Source organism: Sturnus vulgaris, chromosome W (genome assembly GCF_052056855.1).
Source record: "Sturnus vulgaris isolate bStuVul1 chromosome W, bStuVul1.hap1, whole genome shotgun sequence".
Classification (NCBI taxonomy): domain Eukaryota; kingdom Metazoa; phylum Chordata; class Aves; order Passeriformes; family Sturnidae; genus Sturnus; species Sturnus vulgaris.
In genome coordinates, this window is record NC_142282.1 from 26,447,957 (window position 1) to 26,467,501 (window position 19,545).

Here is a 19,545-nt window from a genome sequence, read left to right on the forward strand (position 1 = left end):
ATCTGGCATAGCCATACCGCCACGAGCGAGGGAGACCGGCCGTCCTTGAGACGGGGGGCACTGGCCGAGAGCCAGGTTCTGCCCATAGAGGCAGGGGGAACATTGGCCAGAGTCAGGAATACGTCCGAGAGACGAGAAAGATGCCCAAAAAGAGAGGCGACAGGAGCTGACCAGAGCTAGAGCGTCCTAGAGACGGAGGAAAACTTCAGCCGAAAAGCTACAAGAAAACAATGGGGAACTTCTTTTCTACAAACACGCATCCAGTTATAGAGGTATGGAGAGTTTTTGGAGGAGTGGGAAATTGAATATGAAAAAGAATTGCTTTTTGATTTAATACTATGGACAAAAGAAAAGGGGGTGGAACCGACTGAAGAAACTGCATTAAATATAGACTATTGGACTAGAACTGGGGAAGAAATACTAAATGCTGCCTTAAAAAATGATAAAAATGCAATTAGAGTTTTAAAGCCTTGGAAAACTATCTTAAAGCAGAAAAAAGATATAAAAGTGGATTTATCCAGCTAAAGCATGGAAGAAAACGTACTTACTCCATGCAGAGAGACTTGGCTGGCTGATAATCTCTCAGTTGCCAGCCCAGAGACTCTAAAAACACCCAAAACTGCCGCAGGAGACATCAGAGAACTGTCCCAAAATGGCGGCGGCCACGTGCCCGAGACAGTGGTCCAGGAATAATACCAAAATGGCTGCGGCCGCATGGGCGGGGGAGGGAGAAAGGAAACACAGCCTCCCTCCTGGGACGTACTCTTGCCCCAAGCTCCGCCCTGGTGGGTCGCGCCTCCTGTTCCGACCATGCCTTGGAGGGCGGCACCTCCACCTTTGGTCCAGCCTCCGGCGGGCGGGGCCCCGGCCCCAGCCCAGCCTCCAGAGGGCGTGGCACCGCCCCGGCGAGAGGGCGTGGCGCCGCCCCGAGTCGCCATGGAAACCCCCACCGACTCCCGAGCCGGAGCGCGCTGCGATGACGTCACCCCAGGAGCGACACAAGAAAAACCCGGAAGTGCATCGGATCTGGCAAATACCTGCACCGAAGCCCCGAAAACGACTCCAGAAGCGAGAATCAGCCCCGATCCTGCTGGAGATACAGCACCCACAGTTTCTCCACACCAGGAGCCGAGCACAGAACAGCTCCAAGAGGTCTCTGCACAGAGACACAGCCAACACATCCTGGAAAAGAACACGAACTGCACCTCGACAGACAACCCCCAAACAGCAGCTCCAGCCCCGTTAATGCTTAAATCAGATGTCGTCTCCTCCAAGGACCCAGTAATCTTCTGGTCAGAGGTAAAACAAAAGGCAATAGAATGTGGGGATATAGAAACTGCTGTATTAATTTCTGTGCCAGTAAATTCAGGCAGCCAGCAATGGGGAGATGGGACAGTTGAGGCTTTCCCGGTTAGTAATGGAACAACACCTAATCAACATGTACCTTTCAATTGGCAAATCATTTTAGAGCTACACCAGTTAGCTGCTAAGCATGGGTTGGGATCCCCTGCTGTGATAAATATGATTAAACTCGTAACTGATAGTGAGTTAACACCTTATGATATGAAGCAAATTGCAAAGTTACTCTGTACTCCACTACAGTATATGATATTTGAATCGACCTGGAGAATATATGCAGAGGAGCAAGAGTTGCAAAACTCAAGATTATCACAGCAAGATCTGTGCTTTGGGGTGGGGGTTCCCCAATTGTTAGGAGTACGCCCCATGGGAGATCCTCAAACACAAGCATGCTTAAATTCTGTGATATTAAACCAAGCAAAGGAATTGGGGATGAGAGCCCTAAATAAAGTTACAAACATGTCTGAGCCAACCCCAGGATATAGAAACATAAAACAAAGCCCAAATGAACCATATACACAGTTCATAAAGGAATTGCAAAATACCATAGAAAAAGAAGTAGATAATAATGATGCAAAAAATCTAGTATTGCTACAATTAGCACAAGATAATGCAAATGAGGACTGCAAAAAACTCATAAATGCAATACCTAAAGAAAATCCACCCTTAGAAGAAATGATTAATGCATGTGCTAAACTTAATACAACATCAACTAACATACAGAGATTAGCTGATTCTATTGCAGCAGCAGTGAGGCTGAGAACAGAAAGCCTCAATCAGAGACAACAAAGCCACTGGAAGGCAAGCTGTCCCAAGAGACCTGCCTTACAGAAGAAGGCTAGAAGACCAGGTAATCTCAAATCATCCTATAACAGAGGTGGGAAAACCAGAACAGTAAAAATGAAAATTAAAAAACTTACTTACACCAACCAAGGTAATGCAACCAGCAATGATCACCTTCAGCAAAGCTCAACAGCTGCTTCATCCACCTTCAACTTGATTTTAGCAAAGCCTGTATATCTTCCAAGTTTTGCTAAGTTGATATTTGCTTTGTTAACCTGTTTTCTTACAGTTGCTAAAGGAATATTTTTTCAAATTTGCAAATATAGTCTACAAATTTTAAAGTGTGTATTAAAGTTCACAGTTGAATGTTGCTAACTCTATTCATATACATTGCAATAGCATCATACTCAATCAGCTATCTTAAGAATTGAAAATCTTGCTTACTCTAAGTTTTACAAAACAAATTTCTGTGGATCAGTTTAGTAAAAGGTGTTTCATTGGCAAATCACAGTTGCAAAATTTCTAAAGTATATACCTCTTGTCACTTCAGTTTACAATGTTTAAAATTTATTAAAGGTTTGTTTTAAAATATAATAAAGATTTTGCCTAGTCTAAAGTCTCAACTCTGGCCATGTTGGGATTTAAACCAAGCAAAAGGAAATGTGTATCATCAAAGCCTTCTCAGTCTCTTTCAATTGTGGCCAAATTGGAATTTGACTGACAAGGAGAGAAAATTATAAAATCCAGATATTTCTAATTTAAAGGTGTATGTTTTGCTTCTTGTTTTAAATTCTAAAAACAAAAAGGGGGAGAAAGGATAGAAAATACATATGTTCTTAATCGAAACAGTTTCAAGTTATCTAGTGTATTGTTTTTTAAATAAAACAAAGAAAGGGGAGTAAGGAATAAAGGAAGTACATGTGTTTTTATTTGAAGTGGTTTTGGGTTGAATGGTTTCTTGTTTTTGAGGAGTATTGGTGATTTAGAACTAAGTGGTTCTTGTTTAATGTTGAATTATAACACTATAGTTATTAAGTATTAAGCCTGTAACATGTCAAGCTGAAAATCATGTTAACAGTTTTCTAAATAAAAACAACACAACTCCAATGATACATCAAGCACATCAATAATTTGGAATACTAAGCTTATAAAATTCAACAACGAAATTTAAATTTAAAGGATTCGTGGCAGTAAATATTGCAACTTTCCTAAAAGATACAAGTTAAAACCCAGCCAGCCTGTTAAGAAGGCAAAGTGCCTGAGTGAGAATCCCAGTTCATCTATTAGACCTTAAAAGCTCATGTATCATTGGTTGAGAAATTAAATGACAGAAATTGCACCTACCTTACAGATTTATGGGATACAGAAATAATAGAGTTGTTTGTTTACTAAATGTTTTAATGTTTACAAATTGTTTTATCAAGTTGGAGTTTTGCACAGTTCTAAAACTGAATGTTATATGAAGTTATAATTTCAAAAGAAAAGTTTAAAGTTTTATGGTTATAGAGTTAAGTTATATTTCTATGTTAAACAGTTAAATTGTTAAATGTGAAACCAAAAGTGTTTAATTCACCTGACTGCTCCTGAACAAAAGCCCTCCAGCTTCTGGTATGTTGAACTCATCACTATCCTAAAAGCCAAATTTATTAAGCTAGGTAAAACCCCATTCCAATAGAATAGATGCTGTTAATGTAATTTTGCATGCAAAAGGGCCCTTGCATGCAGGATTCCAGAGTACAAGCTGCACATTTGTGTTTCAAAATTTTTCTTCAAATTAATAAAAAAGAAACAGGGAATTGTCACAGTATAGGCTGGCCTGTACTGGGCAGTTAATCTGACTACTGATTGGATAAGTAACCTGGCTAAAAGGCCAGCCCCCAAAGAACAGAGATAGGACAGGATTAGCGACAGACAAGGATTTAACCCAATGAGTTCCAGCCCTGGCTGCAGAGAGCTATTGGTCAGAGGGCTGAGCAGCCTGACCTGGGAGCCAATGACAGATGCTTGCCTGGGAATATTGAAAGGGGTATATAAAGCGAGGTCAGAACTGAATAAAGGCTTTTGTCACATAGATTACAGAGTGTGGGGTTTTCTGTCTCGGGTCCCATGCTGCTCAAACTCAACATCTGACCAGCCAACCCACCCCTTTTATCACACTTATCTTTATTAGTCACAGCTGCGACTCATTAAGGGCAAGGCTGTTCCTCTTCTTTGGCAATTAGTACAACTGTGATTTATAAGGGGCAAGGTGCCTATAATCTCTTCTTCTACACCTAAAACTGGCTGGCTCTGAGAATAGGCATGCTGCTAAGCTAATTAGAGACGCTAGTAACACCTCTATGATAACATACTTAAGAAAGAAAAAAACTGTGGGAAACTCTCCTTCTCTGTCATCTCCAAGGAATGGTGAGGGGGCAGGCCAGGCCCCTTCTCGGTCCCTTTAGTGGTGGCACCACTGGGCCATGCCACTGGGGTCCATCCCAGTGCTGCGAGCAGATATGTGGCCAGGACCAGTGCCAGGAGTGGCCACGTGGCCAGGACTACATGGCCAAGAACAGAGCGGTCGGGGCAGCGCCATGTGGCTGCAGCTATCTCAGTGTGACTTGCAATGAACTTTATTTGCTTAGCCGCTTTTAGCCAGCCATGCTGCGAACAGAAGGGCAAGGGTGGCAGCAGCTTTTCTTTCTTCAGCACCCCGCATGAGGAAAAGCGTGGAGTGGAGACAGCAGCCAGCACGGCTAGAACAATGCTGGTGAGGACCATGTGATCAGCAGTGAGATATGACGAGCAATTCCCCAGTGCAGAGGCCAGACAGGATCAACTTTTCAGCACTGCAGAACTCTATAAAAACTTTTCAATTGATAGAACTTGAGAAGAGACGAAGACCAATTCTCTCCCAAATCAGAAAAAAGAAAAAAAGTGAAGACACGTGAAGAGAACAACATGGCAACACTAAGTTCAGTGCAAAAGAGGGAGGGGGAGAAGGAGGTACTCTGAGTGCTGGAGATGAGATTCTTCTGCAAGCTGTAGTGAGGACTATAATACAACAAACTGTTTCCTTGTAATTTATTAAGTGCATGGGGGGATGCATAATTCACCCGCAGCCCATGAGAAAAAGGTACTTGTGCTGGAGCGTGTGGATGCTGAGAAGCTGTGATCTGGTGAGAGGCTTGAACAGAGAGAGAGAGAGAGAACCCTTGCTTATTTATACTAGAATAGCTCGTCCTTAAAAACAAAACCCCATGAACTAAGTGGCCCACAAAAAAAAAAGCAGTTATGGGAAGACTTTTGCCCGTGGGAGGGACTTCACATTGCAGCCAATTTGGGTGGGACTGCTACTCGTGAAAATTAGATCCACGTTAGAAAAGTTCACAGAGAACTGTCTCCCGTGCGAAGAACCCCATGGCATAGCAGAAGAGACTCCTCTCCCTAAGTGAACTGAAGAAAGATTTTTAGAAGTGACGAACTGACTAAAAACCCCATGTTTTTGTCTCCCTGTGCTGTTGGTAGGAAAGAAAGGACTGGAGGTGGGGGAAAGCGTTCTAAAGGTTTATTTTAGTTCTCATTATCCTCTTTTAATTGTTAATAATTTTTTCTTTATACCTTTTTAAGTTTTGTGTCTATTTTGCCCTTAAAGTGTTTCTTCCTAATGGTTATCTCACCCCATGAGCTTTTTTTTTTAATTGTTCTTTCCTCCTCCTCTGCTCAACTATAGCAGAGAATGAGTAAACAATTTTTCATGGGTACACTGGCATTTGGCCAGCATCAGCCCCCAACACCATTTTTATCAAGCCTTTTAGAGTAGGGGATTTACAGAGGGAGCATACAGAAGGTAACCAAGCAATATTCCCATCCATATTAAAATCTTCTTTGGAATTTCTTATATGAAACATCTGATAATAATGCAGATCTTCATTCTGCAGTATATGGTTACTTCTTTCAGGACTGATAGTTTCAAGACAGTCACATAACAATCAGATGTCTTATAATGGTTCGAATTCTTAATGAAGAATGTTATCTGATGTGTTTTCCCACCCCTGTGGCACAAGTTTCAAAATTTTCAACTAAGGCTGAAAGACAGCTTGATGAGTTGGTTTGAGATAAAAAACAAATGGCCTTTTTCTAAATACACTTAAGATACTCATATTCAAAGACTGTATCTTGATAAACAAAAACCTAGCTGAGTTATTTCATTCCATACAAATTACCATCTCGAGGCCTATTAACATAACTTTAATGGCATGCCTACACTATGAATGCAGTTACCCACAAACTAGCTTCATTCAAGCCCAGGAAGGGATTTTCAGGCATGCCAAAATGAACTAGCTGAAATAGGAAGCAGCACACATTAGTAAGATGTTAGAATCTGCTTAATTGCAGTTTCCCTGGGCTGGCTGTGTGTCAGCTCCAGGAGGCTTCAGGTTGTTTTCACAACTGTAAAAAGGCTTGAGGAGGCAGAGTTTTTGTCCCTCTCTCTCCCTCCTCCTGATTTAGCAGTTTTTGCCCTCCTTTTTCTGGACCTCAAGGCAGCTGCTCATGGTCCATCTGGCACATAGTCATCAGGTGTTCAAAGAGAGTATGATAAGCAAACATGATGATGCAATTTTTGAGGCATTTTGCTTATTATCAGGTCCTTACATAAGCTCAAGTGCAATACTGCGTAGAAACTGAAAAGACAAGACTGAAGACATCATAGAATGGTTTGAGTCGGAAGACACCTTAAAGATCATTTAGTTCCAACCCCCTGCCATGAGCAGGAATGCCTTCCACTAGACCAGGTTGCTCAAAGCCCCTTCCAACCTGGCCTTGAATGTCTCCAAGGATGCGGCATTGTATCAGGTCTGACTGAGGTAAAGTTCACAGCCCTCAGTACTGTGCTTTGCATTAGAAGCTGGATGGGTGTTGATAACAGACCAGTGTTTTGGCTATTGCTGAGCAGCGCTGTCCCTCTGACATTCCTTCCCCCATCAAAGGGATGCGAGTGGACAAGATCCAGGGAGGGGACACAACCAGGCCAGCTGATCCAAATTAACCAAAGGGATATTCCATACTATATGACATCAGCTCAGATATATAAAGCTAAGGGAGGGACGAGGAAGTGGGGGCATTCACGAGTTTGCAATGTTTGCCTTCTCGGAGGAACCATTACACGTGCTGAAGCCCTGCTTCCCAGGAAGTGTCCGAACATTGCTGCTGATGGGAAGTAGAGATGGACTTTTCCCTTAACTTATGCGCACACAGACTCTCACGTATTTCTTTCTTTCACTGTAATAAAACTCCCTTATCTCACCCACTGGTTGTTCTCCATCTTATTGTCTTCCCTGTTCCACTGGGAAAGGGAGTGATACAGTGGCTTAGGAGGCACTCAGCCAAGGTCAACCCACTACACTCATCTATAACTTCTCTGGGCAACCTGTCCCAGTGCCTCACCCCCCTTGTAGTAATACATTTCTTTCTACTACTATGTAATCTAAACCTACCCTCCTTCAGTTTAAAGCCATTTCCTCTTGTCCTATCACAACATATCCTTGTAAAAAATCCCTCTCCAGCTCACTTGTAGGCCCCCTTTAGGTACTGGAAAGCTGCTGTAAGGTCTCAATGAACCTTTTTCTTCTCCAGGCTAAACAGCCCCAACTGTCAGCCTGTCTCTAAAGCAGAGGTGCTCCAGCCTTCTGAGCATCTTTATGGCCTCCTCTGGACTTGCTCCAACAGGTCTCTTTCTTATGTTGGGGGCCCCAGGGCTGGATGCAGTACTCCAGGTGGGGTCTCACAAGAGCAGAGGGGGAGAATCACCTCCCTGGACCTATTGCTGAGCAGACCTACCAGCTTGAAGATCTTTGCATTGTAGTCAGTTGCATAAGACAGGTGTCCTAAATGTGCAGCCAGCATCTTAAATGCAAATAGCTAGAGTACTATTGTGAAAACTTTGTCCTCCAATCAAAGTACCTCTAAAATGTTTCCAAAGGAGTTTGAATGACTGTGCTAAAGAAAAAAATCAGAAGGAAAGGAATATTGTTCTCCTCATTCATAACATACAATTTCTGATGTGCAGTACCTTTTACACAGTCACTTGGCAAAAACCCAATATTGTCTTTCAAGCTTTAAGAGCTCTCTCTTCTCTATTCAACCTTCCCAAAGACTCCTTTAGATTCTTCATGGACTCTTCAAGCACTTGGATGTGAACCACTTGTCATGGTTTAGGAATTATATTCCTCAGTTTAGTGCTCCTACTGTAACCATGCTAGCACTCGCTTCCCTTCTCCCTCTAGTTAGAAGCACAAAAGGCAATGACTGGTCTAGATAAGAACAATTTACTGGAAACAGCAACGAGATAAGAAAATGAACAGTAACAGCAACAATGGTAATAAAAAAGGTGTAAGACAAAGAAACGATTTACACAGAAAGTCTGCAACAATACCAACCATTTTGCCCACTATGCTTTTTCCCCCATGGCAAATGACATAAGGTAGTATCAAATAACCTCCTAGACACTCCCACAGCCACACTACTGCAGATAAGAAAAATTATCTCTGTTCTGACCAAAACTAAGAGACAACTACAACATAATAAAACAGTAAATACCCATTTTAGAAATATCATGAAACACACATGTGGTATCAGAGTTATGTTTCCTATTATATACATGAACAAGACTGTCCCTGAAGCCTGAAAGAGACGAGTAATCAATCCACACCACCAATATAAGTCAGTGAAATTAGACAAAGAGCAATATATGGAGAAGAAAATTTAAAAAAACAAACAAAAAATTATCTGGGAGAAGAGGTACAGAGATTTAATAAAGACATTAAAAAGAATAAATACTGAGAAAATAAAAATTGTTTAATGTAGGGAAAATATCATCATGAATCTTTTCCTTAGAAGAATAGCAATTCCTTATTCCCAGATCCTAGCCGATGACTAGCATAAAGTTTTAAGAATTTGAATTACTAAGTGGTCATGCAATCTGCAATTGTGCTGCTGTATATTCCAATAACCACAGAAGCAAAAAAAATCCCAGCACATGTGGAAATACAAGTCAGATTTCTAGATACAAGTGAAAAGATCATGCAAAGTCAACATTGCATGTTGTTTTGGTTTGTTTGAGTTTTTTTTAACTTCAGTCTAAAGTTTTTCCTGTAGATCTAATTCTAGCAAAGTATCTTCAGTTAAGAGGATGTAAATTCCATATGTGAAATTACAGTATAACAACTGATGGTTACTTAGTTTGTGGCAAAATGAGATACAGATCTTAACTATGGGTTACAAAGCAACATATGAAAAATTAATAACATATTAATAATAACATAAATCTTTCTGCTATTTGCATAGAATACTGTCTGTAACATCGCCAAAGGATAAGAAAATGTTTCAAAACATTAAAGTTCTCCTTCAGCTATAAATATTGACAGAAGAGAAATCAAAGAGATGTTACTTATGAAGTTACTTTTACTTCTCAAACTGCTCGATTTCTATTCAACAGTATTACTTGGATATTAACCTAGAATAAAAATAGCCGATATCAGAGAGTATCATGTAACATAGGCCTCATTTAAAGTTTTTGCTGTGAAAATCTGCACAGGCCAGCTTTTATTCACTGTATGCATTGTTCCAACGGAGATAAATTTTCTTTTCCTGAAGAGGTTATATAACCCCCTTTGATCTGTTTCACAGTAACACTGTGAAAGTAAAACAGTTTCTAAGAAAAAGTGAAATTTCTGTAATTTAAAAAAAACATTTTTAATGCATACCCTCCTGCTGATTGACACTCTGCATTTCCCTTTCTTTGCGATCTAATTCAGCTGCTTTTCTTTCCAGTTCTTCTTGACGCTTTAGCAGTTCTGCATGGGCCAAGGCATGTTCCTGAATAAAATAAGCATCATTAGATATTGATTAAAAAAATACAAACACAAAATTAATATTCCAAGTCTATTTTCCAAAATTTAACATCTCCACTTATGAAGACTGACCTAATATTACACAAATTCATGCAGTAACTGATTACTTAAAGGCAGCATTAATTTTCATAAATCATTAGGAAAACAATGTTTATTTAAAAAATACACTACTTCAGAAGTGTATTTATATTACTATAATTGAAAGGAACCTAGTGCCTGAAAGTTATAGACAAACCTTTGAAATTTGTGTGTAAGCAGGTGATTCTTCTGTTGGTTTCATTATTGCTGGCTGGGTACTGGGTACATAAGTCATTCTCACATTTCCTGGAAGAGGCTAAGAAAACAAGAGACAATTATAGGGAAATAGTCTCCTATTCTAATAAACATATTTTCATTAACTCTGAAGGAACTAAACCAGTTGTTTTAAAGGAACTGTTACTGGTTGTGGTGGTGCATTCCCTTTTAACTCCTTTCCAGGAACTAAAAATCTAATATGCTGTGTGCAATATTTATAACTTTTAGGTTATAATATATACTCTGTGATGCAGTGTTTCACTTGTTTGTTTTTTTTTCTTTACACTGCACTATTTTCCATAAACACAATACGGAATTTTATAGATCAACAGAAAGTAAAAGAATTTTAATTTTGTTCAGACATGAATATCAATAAGGACAGTTATTATTTAAGAGAATGGCAGGATTTTACAGTGATCTGCTCCTATTAAACATGATGTAATTTATTAATAATGTCTTCCAGAGCTATCTACTTCACAAAGGTTAACAAGAGAAGCAATGTACCATATTCAAAAAGGGCAAGAAGAAGGACCCAGGGAACTACAGGCCACTCAGCTTCACCTCAATCCCTGGAAAGGTGATGGAGCACCTCACTCTGGAGGCGATGTCTATCCCCATGAATGACAAGAAGGTGATGAGGAGTAGTCAGCATGTATTCACTAAAGGGAAATTATGCTTAACCAACCTGATTGCCTTCTATGTCACGACAACTACCTGGATAGATGAGGGAAGAGCAGTGGATGTTGTCTACCTGGACTTCAGCAAGGCTTTCGGCACTTTCTCACAGCATCCTCATAGGCAAACTCAGGAAGTGTGGGTTGGATGAGTGGACAGTGAGGTAGATTGAGAACTGTCTGAAAGGCAGGTCTCAGAGTGTTGTCATCAGTTGCAGTCTAGCTGGAGGCCTGTCACTAATGGTGTCCCCCAAGATTCAATGCTGGGCTCAGTATTGTTTAACTTGTTCATCAATGACTTGAATGAAGGGGTAGATGCCTCCTCAGCAAGTTCACTGATGATACAAAGCTGGGAGGAGTGGCCAACACCCCAGAGTGCTGTGCTGCCATTTAGAAAGATCTCAACAGGTTGGAGAGATGGAAAGAACAGAAAAAGCTTCTGAAATTCAACAAAGGCAATTGCAGGGTCCTGAACCTGGGGAGGAATAACCCCAGTCACCAGTACAAGCTGGGGGTGACCTGCTGGAAAGTAGCACTGCAGAAAAGGACCTGACGGGTCCTGGTGGAAAAAAAACTGTCCATGAGTCAGCAATAAGCCCTTGTGGCTGTATTGGGTTTGCAGGGCCTGATTTTTGGTAGCAGGGGTTGCTTCTGTTAGAAGCTACTAGAAGCTTCCTTCATGTCTGACAGAGCCAATCCCTGGTGGCTCCAAAGATGGAGGTGATGCTGGCCAAGGCTGGGCCAATTAGAAATGGTAGTAAAGCCTCTGTGATAACATATTTAAGAAGAAAAAGAAGTTGTTGTGCTGTTGTAATTGCAGCCAGAGAAGAGCAGGGTGAGAACATGTGAGAAGAACAACTCCGCAGACACCAAGGTCAGTGAAGAAGGAGGAGGTGCTCCAGGCACTCGAGCTGGGATTCCCCTGCAGCTCATGGTGAAGACCATGGTGAATAAGCTGTGCCCTTGCAGCCCATGGAGATCCACAGGGATGCAGAGATCCACCTGCAGCACGTGGAAGAGCTGCATGCCAGAGCAGGTGGATGCCCTGGCTTAGTGGACACCTGGCACCTAGCCAAAGTCAAAACACAACTGTCCCCCACAGGATCATAGGTCCTGTTAGGAGCCTGCTCCAGCACAGGCTTCCCACAGGGTCACAACTTCTGGGAACATCCACCTGCTCTGGTATGGGGTCCTCCATGGGCTGCTCCGCCATTAATTTCCATGGGCTACATGGAGAAAACCTGCCCCACAATGGTCTCCATTGCAGGCTGCAGGAGAACCTCAGCTCTGGTGCTTGGAGCACCTCCTCCCCTTCCTTTTCCACTGACCTTGGTGTCAGCAGAGTTGTTTCTCTCACATATTCTCACTCCTCTCACAGCTGCTCTGGTACAGCAGTTCCCCAGTTCCCCCCCCTCCCCCCCTTCTAAAATTTACTATCCCAGAGGCACTACCACCTGTAGAAGCTTGGAAGATAAGGGGACAAATGTGCATGTCTCAAACATCGATAGCCAGGACTGGTGATCTTTCTCTCTCTCTCTCCCTCCCTCTATAATTAATCTCTTTCTCTCTTCTCTACCCCTTTATCCAAAACCCACTGCCATGTGTTTACATAGTAGGTCAGGGACTAACATACCAATTTCCATGCTAAGTGTATAATTTACTAATAAAACTATGCAAGCTTTTGCAGACCCTCTGACTTTCATCGTTCCTTTCAACCACGAGCATCTATGAATCTTGGGTGTTCCCTTCCCCTTAAGGGTGGGACATCACACCACCACTGCTGATAGGCCTGGCCTTGGCCAGTGGTGGGTCTGTCTTGAAGCCGGCTGGCATTGGCTCTGACTTCTGGCAGCTTCTCACAGAAGCCACCTCTGTATCCCCCCCATACCAAGACCTTGTAATGGAAAGCCAATAGACCAACCATCTTTTGAAATGCACAGAGGAGAAAACATGATGTCTGAGTAAACTCCACCTCTGCGTATAATATTGCAGCATTTCAAAATCATCTTTCCATTTTATATATCAACTCCTAACAGAATACTGAAATATCAGAGAACTCTCATTCCTCAAAAAAACCCAGTGATTTAAGCTTTTCATCATAAGAAAGGATTACTCACTGTTCTGGGATGAAGACTGTTGGGGTTTAGGATTTTTTCCTTTTATTTCTTTCTCTCAGGGAATTTTCTCCCATTTTGTTGCTAAGGAACTATAGCAACCGGGTACTTCGAGACAAAAGAAGTTGCCACAACTCAGAGGAGAGGTGTAGCTGGCTGCTCTCTCTTTACCTGGAGGTTTCTCTGGAAAGAGCAGAGATATCGAGAGATTCTGGTTGGGGAAAGGGATTGGGTTGAGCTCCGAGCTCTCTCTAGCTCTCTCGGTTTCAGAGGAAGTTAGTGGAGTTGCTGCTAATTGGGAGGGGAATTCGCTGCAGCCGCTGGAGCCCAACCTGGTCCTACTTCTGTCGTGAGTGAGCCTTTGCTCGTGAGAGCAGCCACTGAACTGGGACCTTATTAACACCTACCTCATTAAAAAAGGATCTTTCACCATCTGCTCAGGTGCCTCAGGGGAAACCCCAGGATTCTGAACCAGTGCCCCTGCCGGCTGTGACCATATCTACACCAAAGGGGAAAGTGACAGCTGGGAGAAGGCTGTTACTGGGTTTCTGGTTTTGTTTGTTGTTGCTGCCATGGTTATTGTTTGTTTGCCTTGTTATACATACACACACTAGTAAAGAACTGTTATCCCTTTTCCCATATCTTTGCCTGAAAGCCCCATAATTTCAAAGTTATAATAATTCAGAGGGAAGGGGGTAATATTTTCCATTCTGTGGGAGGCTCCTGCTTTCCTTAGCAGACACCTGTCTTTCAAACCAAGACAAAGACACAAAGTTGGGTGAAGACAGTTAGTATTGTTATTCCTTATGTTGGAGTGTTCTGTGATAAGAACAAAGGTCTCTTGTATGACAACTCCTACAAAAACTAGACAACCATCAAGAGTCTTATCATCTGCTTCAAACATAAAATACAAACCCTGTACCAAAGTAATAGCTACTGAACAAAAATGCATTATGCATTGTACACCAGAGCAATGTTACAAAAGCCCCCCTTTAGCTCTATGGCTAAGGTAACAGTAGCTTTGAAAGCATAATTGCTAAGAAGTTGCTGTGAGAGACTGGAAGGATTGCTGTCTCAAAGCATTTTGGGCATGTGTCTGGGGGAATGGGCAGGTCGGGCCTTGCCCTGGGGGGGCAATGCCCTTCGTTGCATACGCCACCCCCCACAGTGGCTGCCAATCACAGGCACACTGGAGGCAATGCTCTACACCCCACCTCTGGAGCCCCTAACCCAGCTCCTGAGTGGCCAGATGATGGGAATTCCCACCTGGGGGAAGGGCCCAGGAAAGCCAAAGGGTACTTAACCCAGAACACAGGGCTAGCATGTCTTGACCCTACCTTTCCTTGAATTTTATATCGGCTGAGATACCACTGGAAACCAGGAGTGGTAACTATATTTGTTCATATTTGTCCTTTTTTACATATTTTCTCTCTTTCTCCTTCTTCTAATTCCCTCTTCTTGGAGTTTTGAGTAACTTAAAATTGGATAGGCTTGTAGTTTGCTAAGTTGAATGGGCTAAGTTAATGCTTTGTGAAGTGTTTTGTGTTGATTGAATGCTGCTCTAAACTTTTGCCAAAGTTCTCTGATTTACTGAAGTTGCCAGTAAAGTTTCTTTTTTTTTTTGACCTCTTGAGAACATCTTGTTGGTATTTCTCCTGTGTGTCTAACTCAGGGTACATAAAAAAACCATAAGCCTTTTTAAGGGTCTCATTGAGTGAGTTTTGGGGGTCTTACAGCTGCCTGCTGAGCTAATGAGCAAGACTGCCCACAGCCTTCAGTAAGGACTCCAGTAGCCCTTCACAGAAACCTGTAATGTTATTTAAACGCGGATTGGCAGGCTATAAAATATTTGAACAATGTATTCAAAGATACCTATCCTTGAAAGACACTTTGTTCAAATAGCCTGCAGTGCTGCTAATGACTGGAACATGCATATATGGTTAAGAATAAAGGAACCCATCAGAAATCTCATTAGAGATACATAATGAAAGATGCTAGCAAACAGCATATATGATAGATGAGATTAATATAAGGAGCTAATTGCATACAAGATTATTGGGATTCACGTTTCTGCTTAAGTTCCACTATATGCTAGCTGGCAACCTATACACTGTTAGAATTGCTGTCCATGATACACATACCTAGGTAAGAGTCTGTTGTCATGGTTTAAGCCCAGCTGGCACTTAAGTATCATACAGCCACTCACTCAACCTCACCCCCCTCCAATGCCCCTCTGGGTGGGGAGGAGACTCAGACAAAAACCTAAACCTCATGGGCAGAGATAAGAGCAGTTGAATAACTGAAATAAAATATTATTATAATTATAATAATACTGATAATACTAGTAACATAGAGGAAGAGGGAAATAAAACCCAAGGAAAACAAGCGATGTAAAACAGTTGCTCACCACTTACTGATCAATGGCCAGCCTGTCCCTGAGTAACGATTCATGGCTTCTGGCCAGTTCCACTCAGTTTATATACTGAGCATGACATTCTATGGAATAGAATATCCATTTGGCCAGTTCAGGTCAGCTGTCTTGGCCGTGTTCCCTCACAGCTTCTTGTGCACCTGCTCACTGGCAGAGCATGAGACACTGAAAAGTTTAGGGTAAGCACTACTTGGCAACAATCAAAACATCAGTGTGTTATTAACATTATTCTCATATTAAATCCAAACCACAGTGCTGTACCAGTGTTGGAGGTTAGGATTTTTTTCCTTTTTTTCTTCACCTCAGGGAATTTTCTCACATTTGTTGCCTAAGAGATGATCACAATGGATACTTAAGAGACAAAAGATGTGACTGAGAAGAGGAGGGGGAAGGGTGCAGCTGGCTACAGTCACTTAGGTTGGAGGCTTTCTCTTGGAAAGTGCAGAGATACTGAGAAATTTTGGCTGGAGGGCGAGGGGCTGGACTCAGCTCCTCTCTCTCTCTCTCTCTCTCTCTCGGGTCGGAGGGGAGACGGCCGGGCTGCTGATGCTGTGGGAAGAATTTGCTGCCACCACGTAGTTCTGTCTTTTACTGCTTCTCCTACCGTAAGTGAGGCTTTGCTTGTAAGAGCAGCCGTTGCACTGGGACCTTATCAACATCCAATCTCACTGGGAAGGACCCTCACCATCTACTCAGGGGAAAACCCGGGTCCCTGACCCCCTCCCCGCTTTGAGTGAGCATCTCCCAGTTGTTTGCAGGAGCCCGACTGCTGCTGCCCAGCCCCTCTGTTTTTCTGCTGCTGCTTCGGGTTCCCCGCTACACTTTAACCCAACACCTGCTGTCCACCTCTCTTATGAGGAATGACTGAGGGAGCTGGGCCTGTTCGGCCTCGAGAAGGAACGACTGAGAGGGGCCTTCATCAGTGTCTATAAGTATCTGAAGGGAGGGTGTCAGGAGGATGGAGCCAGGTTCTTCTGGATGTTGCCAACCAATATGACAAGAGGCAATGGGCAGAAACTGGAACACAGGAAGATCCATCTGAACATGAGGAAAAACTTCTTTACTGTGTAGGTGACTGAGCACAGGGACAGATTGCCTGGAGAGGTTGTAGAGTCTCCCTTACTGGAGATATTCAAGAGCCATCTGGACACAATCCTGTGCCATGTGCTCTAGGATGACCCTGCTTGAGGAGGGAGGTCAGACCAGATGGCCCACTGGTCCCTTCCAACCTGACCCATTCTGTGATTCTGTGCTTGGGATTGCCATGACCCAGGTGTAGGACCTTGCACTTTGCTTTGTTGAACTTCATGAGGTTTGCACAGACCTGCCTCTCAAGCCTGTCCAGGTCCCTCTGGATGGCATCCCTTCCCTCCAGTGTGTTGATTGCACCACACAGCTTGGTGTCATTAGTGAACTTGATGAGGGTGCACTCAATCCCACTGTCCATGGCCCCGACAAAGATGTTGAACAGTATAAGCCCCAACATTGACCCGAGGGACACCACTCATCACTGGTGTCCATGTGGACAATGAGCCATTGACCACAACTCTTAGCATGCGGCCATCCAGCCAGTTCTATATTCACCGAGTAGTCCATCCATCAAATCCATGTCTCTTCAATTTAGAGACAAGGATGTCATGCAGGACAGCATCAAATGCTTTGCACAAGTCCAGGTAGATGATGTCAGTTGCTTTGCCTATCCACCAATGCTGTAGCCCTATCATAGAAGGCCACCAAATTTGTTAGGCGTGATTTGCCCTTAGTAAATCCATGTTGGTTGTCACCAATCACCTCTGTTTTCCAAGTGCCTTAGCATAGTCTCCAGGAGATTGTGCTCCATGATCTTACCTGGCACAAGGGTGAGACTGACTGGTCTGTAGTTCCCCATGTCTTCCACTTTCCCCTTTTAAAAAACGGGGGTTATATTTTCCATTTTCCAGTCATTGGAAACTTCACCTGACAGTCATGACTTCTCAAGTATTATGGATAGTGGCTTATCAACTTCATCTGCCAGTTCCCTCAGGACCTGTGAATGAATCTCATCAGGTTCCATGGACTTGTGCACATTCAGGTTCCTTAAATGGTCTTGAACCAGATGGCTTATGGTCTTCTTTCTCCCAGTCCCTGCATTTGCCTTTCATGGCTTGGGCAGCATGGCTGGAGCACTTGCTGTTGAAGACTGAGTCATAGAAGTCATTGAGAACCTCAGCCTTCTCTTTATCCACGGCAGCCAGGCCTCCCGTTTCCTTCTGGAGAGGGCCCACATGATCCCTAGTCCTTCTTTTGTTTGCAGCATACCTCTACAAAGTCTTCCTGTTATCCTTGATATCCCTAGGCAGACTCAATTCTAACTGGGCTTCCCTAACTTTATCCCTAGCTTCCCATACAATTTCCCTGTATTCCTCCCAGGCCACCTGTTCTCATTTTTACCTTGTGAAATCTTTTTTTGCTCTTAGTTTGCTCACAGCAGCTCCTTATCCATCCATGGAGGACTCCTGGCATTTTTGCCTGATTTCCTCCTTGTCAGAATACGTCACTCCTGAGCTTGGAGGAAGTGATCCTCAAATATCAGCCAGAATTCTTGGGCCCCTCTGCCCTCCAGGACTCTATCCCATGGGACTCTACTGAGTAGGTCCTTGAAGAGGCCAGTCTGCTTTCCTGAAGTCCAAGGCAGTGAGTTTGCTGCATGCCCTCCTCACTCCCCTGAGGATCTCAAATTCCACTATCTCATAGTCACTGCAGACAAGCCTGCCTTGGAGCACTATATAGCATGTCGTGATTTGGCACTGGCCGGACACCAGGCACCCATGACAGCTGTTCACTCACCCTCCCCTGCAACTGGACAGAGAAGAGAAAATTTAATGAAGGGTTCATGAGTTAAGGATCGGGAGAAAACACTCATCAATTACCATCAAGAGCAAAACAGGCCCTTAGAGATATTAAGTGAATTTATTACTAACAGAATCAGAGGAGGATAATGAGATGTAAAATAAGCCCTTAAAAACAACTCTTTTCCCCCCAGCCCCTCCCTCCTTCCCACTGACAGCAAAGGGAGACAGGGTTTTGGTCAGTTCATCACCTAAGGTTTTCTTCTACTGCTCAGGGAGAGGAGTCATTCTCCTGATGCACTGTGGGGGTCCTTCCCATGGGAGACAGTTCTCTGCAAACCTCTCCGACCTGGTGCCAATCTCACATGGGCTGCCGTCCTCCCAAAACTGCTGTGGTGTGGATCACTCTTCCATGGGGTGTAGTCCTCCAAGGACAGGCTGCCCCAGCCTGGGAGCAGGGCCCCCTCTTTCCACAGGTCTCCTACTGGACCACAGCCTCCTCCAGGCATCCACCCACTCCAGCATGGGCACCTCCCTCACGGTTTGTGAGTGGATCTCTGCATCCTCTGTGGATCCCATGGGCTGCAGGAGGACAACTTGCTTCACTATGGTCATCACCACGGCCTGCAGAGGAATCTTGGCTCCGGCACCTGGAGCACCTCCTCCCCCTCCTTCTACACTGACCTTGGTGTCTCCATGTTGTTTCCCTCACATGTTCTCACCTCATCCTCTTCTCTAGCTGGAATTAAAACTGCCCCCGAAACTTTGTTTTGATTTTTTCTTAAATGTATTTTTACAGAGGTGTTACCATCATCTCTAATTGACCCAGTCTTGACCAGCGGTATGTCTATCCTCAGAGCCATCAGGGATTTTCTCTACCAGACATGATGGAAGCTTCCAGCAGCTTCTCACAGAAGCCACCTCTGTGGCCCTCCGCTACCAAGAACCAGACTGTGCAAAGCTGACACACCCACCAGCTCCTCCTTGTTGTTGAGCACAAGGTTCAGCATGGCACTACTCCTTGTTGGCTCTTCTATCACTTGGAGGAGAAAATTGTCATCAACACATTTGAGGAACTTCCTGGATTGCTTGGGCTCCACTGTGTTATCCCTCCAACAGACATCAGGGTGGTTGAAGTCCCCCATGAGGACCAGGGCTTGCAAGCGT

General features: G+C 43.4%; 1 protein-coding gene across 4 annotated transcripts in view; it reads right to left on the reverse strand.

Annotated features, from left to right (window-relative positions):
• LOC148220044 (secretory carrier-associated membrane protein 1-like) overlaps window positions 1-19,545 on the reverse strand; it is a 102,562-nt gene that overhangs the window by 50,903 nt on the left and 32,114 nt on the right. For all 4 annotated transcript variants that reach the window (XM_088155708.1, XM_088155707.1, XM_088155706.1 and 1 more), the window contains exons 3-4: window positions 10,273-10,371; window positions 9,891-10,002 (exon numbers count right to left, since the gene is read on the reverse strand). In XM_088155708.1, the coding sequence (XP_088011834.1) occupies window positions 9,891-10,002; window positions 10,273-10,371 (211 nt within the window). The remainder of the gene's footprint in view (window positions 1-9,890; window positions 10,003-10,272; window positions 10,372-19,545) is intronic.